This window comes from Scylla paramamosain, chromosome 7 (genome assembly GCF_035594125.1).
Source record: "Scylla paramamosain isolate STU-SP2022 chromosome 7, ASM3559412v1, whole genome shotgun sequence".
Taxonomy (NCBI): domain Eukaryota; kingdom Metazoa; phylum Arthropoda; class Malacostraca; order Decapoda; family Portunidae; genus Scylla; species Scylla paramamosain.
In genome coordinates, this window is record NC_087157.1 from 2,402,501 (window position 1) to 2,403,419 (window position 919).

The 919-nt window shown below is 40.5% G+C and overlaps 1 protein-coding gene across 1 annotated transcript in view; it reads right to left on the reverse strand.

Moving 5' to 3' along the window:
- The window catches only part of LOC135102464 (secreted acidic protein 1A-like), a 564-nt gene extending 472 nt beyond the window's left edge, over positions 1 to 92 (reverse strand). The window contains exon 1 of the mRNA XM_064007778.1: positions 58 to 92. Coding sequence (XP_063863848.1) covers positions 58 to 92 — 35 coding nt within the window. The remainder of the gene's footprint in view (positions 1 to 57) is intronic.
- Between the last annotated feature and the right edge of the window lie 827 nt (positions 93 to 919).

The following is a 919-nucleotide window of genomic DNA, read 5'->3' on the forward strand; positions in this document are numbered from 1 at the left end:
CTTCCTCCTGATATTTAGTAGGAGTCGAGGCGGAAACTATGAAAAGCGTTGCCTCGCCCTTGAACACATCCTGGCGCCTTGATGGACGGCATTATGCATTGCAGATCAGGTGGTATTTCGCTTATTTTTATGAGTTTTCGCAATGGAAAAGTCAGGTGTGCTTGTGTATATGATATGTAATATATTGCCAAAGTGTCCATACATTTCTCTTGCATCTTTATTTTACTTTAATGAAGTTAATGCAGAGGCACTATTGCCAAAATACGGTTTGAGACCATTCCAATTACTAAATACTCGTACACAGAAAGTCTTCACTTTACTTTATTTTTTCTAGTGTATACATAATTTGAAAAATGGGGCTCCTCATACAACGTGTGCCAAAAAGGAAAATTACGTATATTAATTGATTTTCGCATAGTATGTTTCCGCGTTTCTTTTCACGCAAACATAATTACCAAATTCTACATATACAGAGCAGACACATTTGAAGTTGTTACTTGTAAGGCAGGAATCACGGTGTCTAGAATGGACGGGATGACTGACTGGGTCTTGGTGTCGAGGAACAATCTTACCACTGCTAGTACTCATAGCTGCACATATTTTAAGGAACAAACTAATAACAAGTAAATAAATCAGCTGCGATATCAAAAAAATACTTAATGACTTGATTACTAATTGAATATGAGGCTTGTGCATGATCTTTTTGTTGATTAGGACCATTAATAAAAAAAAAGCTGATCATGTCTTCCGCTATTGCACTCCGTCGCAATCATGTTCATTACCACATCCAGTCATTGAAGCTGCATGGGCGTGGCAGGCGGGGGCAACCTTGGGTAGCCCAAGGGCGACTTTCTCGGCTTTTCCAAGTGCCTTAAGCGACCCTGCGGCAGGAGCCTCAAAGCGTCTGGCCGAGCGTGAA